Here is a 3,494-nt window from a genome sequence, read left to right as displayed (position 1 = left end):
AATTAAAATTACTGAAGCATCCTATGCAACTGAAGTCAGAAGAGGCAGTACATATTGATATCTGTCGTCATTTTCATGACTTTTCTGTCTGGAACTTTTAATGAAAAGACATTGAAACTATGACAAAAATGTGATAAAAGACATAGATTCAGTAAATATTTAAAAACTTCAAATGCAAAATATATTTAATAACATCCTATTACATCTCATAAAATTTAAAGCAACTAATAATCGATCGAGCTTTTCACCCTAATAAAAAAATTAAAAAAAAACTTCAACAGCTTAACCACAAATCACATCCTCATCGGCGGTGCAAACTTCCAGAGCCACATCAAACATCGTTCCCTTGGGGCACTTCAGTTTGTTCTTCTTGAATTTGTCCTTCTTCTTCAGGGTGCAGATAAAGTACCGGGCACAGTTGTTTGGATCCGGAAACGTTCCTTCTTCGGTACACTCGAAGCTAACCTTTTCCACCACTGGAGCTGCCGGAGGCAGCAGGTCTTCGGAATCTGCTTCGTCAAGGTCTGCTGGGTGATTTTGAGCCGCGGATGAGTCATCGGTGTCTTCATCGATTTCGGAACTGAGTCTTGGGGTCAGTGGGGTGACACAAACTTTGCGGAAATCGTTGAAGACTTGACCGGGAGGACAGTTCAGACTGTATTGGAGGTACCCTCCGAAGACGTTCCAGATGCACCAGAAGTATTTGGTTGAGTCGGTGGGATCCGAGAAACGGCCGGGACCGGTGCAGGTGAACGTTCCGGGGAAGCAGGGTGCCTGATCGGTGGTGCAACGTTGTAGAGTAGGGTTGTAGGCCCATCCAGGGAAACAGCTGCGTTCGAGTTCGTAAAGGCCGAATGGAAGTAGAAGACAGGTGTAGTATTTTTGACAATCTGTTGGATGAGGGAAACGGCCGGCTTGTTGACAAACGAAGGGAGCAGGGGTAGTTGCTGGACTTACGACTTCGTTGTCGTTGTTTTGGGAGGAGGATTTGTCTTCGGATTCGGAGTCTTCGGGAGAGTTGTCTTCGGTAGATGGTGAAGCAGTCGAAGTTGTTTGTTCCGAGGTGGATTCTTGAGCTGTTGCACTTGACTGTGTAGATGAAGGTTCTTCGCTCTGACTTTGTGAAGTTGAATCGTCAACTGAGCTTGATTCATTAATATGATCGTCATTTGTAGCTGAACTAGTTTGTTCAGTAACCTCAGGTGTTTCAGTGCTGGAAGAGTGTTGTTCTTCAACCGAAGTGGTGCTCGAGTTTCCCTCCTCAACTACATCAGAACTGTCCGAGGTTTGTTCTCCTCCAGCAACGGCCGTAGATGATTCGGTTTCATCGGGACTACTAGAAGCTTGTGACTGTTCAGTGTTCGCTTGAGAATCTGCGTCCTCACCCTCAACAACAGGTTCATTAGTAACCTCCTCATTAGCATTGGAACCATTCGTTGCCTCTGTTGTGATTTGTTGATCGTTGGTGTCGTTTTCAGATTCGGTGGTCTGAGAACGATCAGTAGTTGATTCCTCATGAACGTCGCCATCATTGTTTTCTGCTGGTTCTTCAACCTCATCCGTAGCAGCGTTGTTTTCGGATTGAGACTGTTCAGTAGTCTGGTTCACGTTATCATCAACTGAGGATGATGTTTGTTCCTCTGTTACCGACTCTTGTCCACCTTCGACAGCTTCTGGTACCGTTGTTTCTTCATCAGCTTCTGCTTCGGTTTGGCTTGGCTCTTCTGAAGTAGCTTCAGCAGCATCAACTTCAACACCTTCGGAGGTTTCTGATTCGTCAGTAGTCGTAGCAGGCTCTTCCGAAACTACCGTTGAAGAGTGGTCCAAATCAGGATTCTCCTCATCAACTGTGTTTGCAGATTCAGTTTCGGTTTCGGCTTCTTCAACACCTCCTAGAGAGCCTTCGGTATGTGGCTCCGAAGTTTCGGTTTGCGACTCCTCGGGCGTTTTATTTTCTTGGGTGGTCTCCACAACTGAAGGAGAGTCTTCTTCGGTTGCTTGCGTATCTTCTACAGGAATTTCCTCTTCGAATACAGGTATTTCGCGTGGTTCTTCTACCACGTCATCTTCACCTTCTACTGGCTCTTCAACGACATCAGGTTGAGTTTCCTCAACGGGTGGAGCTGTGTTGTTTGTTTCGTCGTTTACTTCTGGTTGTTGTCCATCTGTTTGGATGATTGAACTTGAATTTTTGTAAAACTTTCATATATTTTGAGCTTACCTGTACTTGATCCTTCTGCCGGTAAATTATCAACCTGGGGACTAGCTGTGCTTGGGGCTACCGATGAGTCGCACTCAAACTCACCGGTATTGCTGCAGAACGAATGAGGTGGACAGTAGTTCGGTTGATCGTCTACTGTCTCGAAGTACCCGGGTCGAGTTTCGATACAAATCTGGTACCGTTGATCGTCCAGACAGAGGTAGTCCCTGCCCAGACAATTTGTCCCCACCGCCTGCGATCGCACCGAATGTAACCAGACAATCTGAGGCACCAAGTAGTATAGAGAGTAAAGGAACTTTTTATTATTGACACCATTCTTAACCGCTAGAACTCGCTCGAACGCTTCAAACACTCACCAGCACGATAAACTGCAGCAGAACAAATCTCACTAGTTTTTCCATGGCAGAGAGAACGCTTCCTAGAGCTAAAGTTATGGATCGATGTTTTGTCAACTTTGAGGTCGAATATCACAAGAAGTTGCTGAAGCTTGGTTCGTTTACAACTAATCATTCGAGAGTGACTTGCCCCTGCAGTGTACTTGACCAATTTATAACGAACTAGTTGAACCACCTGCAAAGTAGCTAATCCCCGATCTGGGAAAAACAAACTATCCAACAAACTACCCCATACGAAAGATAACAAAACACATCACATCTCCTGGAGATAAAGGGTACACAGACGAAGATGATGCTGCTGGACGATGGCGAAACAGTCCAAAGATAACAATCTGTTGTCAGGTGGCGATTCGGATCCATCTAAATCGCTCCCTTCAACGTCACGTCGTCTTCGTCTTCGTCGTCGTCGTCGAGGGAAGTTCTTACTAAAGCAAATAAAGGCAAAACCGGGGAGGGATATCTCCAATTGTTGACTCACGTAATCCCTCTTCGCCCCAATCTTTGCTGTTTTGCTGTTGGGTGCAAGAGGGTAAACTAATTTGCTAAACCTCTTCGTTCGCTTACTGATGATGTCTTCTGTTTTCGTTCAATTTCAGGTGAATAACAATGAGTAACACCCCCCACAACTCTTGTACTGAGAAGATAATACGAGTGGATGTGTTATTGGTGCTGGATGTTGGAGGATCAAATCCCGTGGAATCGTAAGCATTGCGGTGTTTTTTTCTACCAGCTTTGTTTTTACTATTTTTTTTATCTCTCTCTGTAACCGTGTCGTTGATTCGGTTGATAAGCTTAGCAATGATGCAGCATCGTAGAGCAAACTTCATTAATCGAATGAATCGCGTGGTTGGGGAGATCCGTAACTGATTGCCATTCTG

At 45.0% G+C, this 3,494-nt stretch overlaps 1 protein-coding gene across 1 annotated transcript; it reads right to left on the bottom strand.

The window, feature by feature from the left end:
* Positions 1-282: 282 nt before the first annotated feature.
* On the bottom strand, positions 283-2,718 carry LOC129759922 (dentin sialophosphoprotein-like). The gene is made up of 3 exons (XM_055757498.1): positions 2,578-2,718; positions 2,222-2,483; positions 283-2,165 (listed from the first exon to the last, which is right to left on the bottom strand). Exons 1-3 carry the CDS (start codon positions 2,620-2,622, stop codon positions 283-285), a joined length of 2,190 nt encoding a protein of 729 aa, XP_055613473.1. The 5' UTR covers positions 2,623-2,718.
* Positions 2,719-3,494: the final 776 nt, after the last annotated feature.

This window comes from Uranotaenia lowii, unplaced genomic scaffold (assembly GCF_029784155.1).
Source record: "Uranotaenia lowii strain MFRU-FL unplaced genomic scaffold, ASM2978415v1 HiC_scaffold_321, whole genome shotgun sequence".
Lineage (NCBI taxonomy): Eukaryota > Metazoa > Arthropoda > Insecta > Diptera > Culicidae > Uranotaenia > Uranotaenia lowii.
Note: the sequence above shows the minus strand (reverse complement) of the source record. Positions and strands in the feature narration are given on the sequence as shown.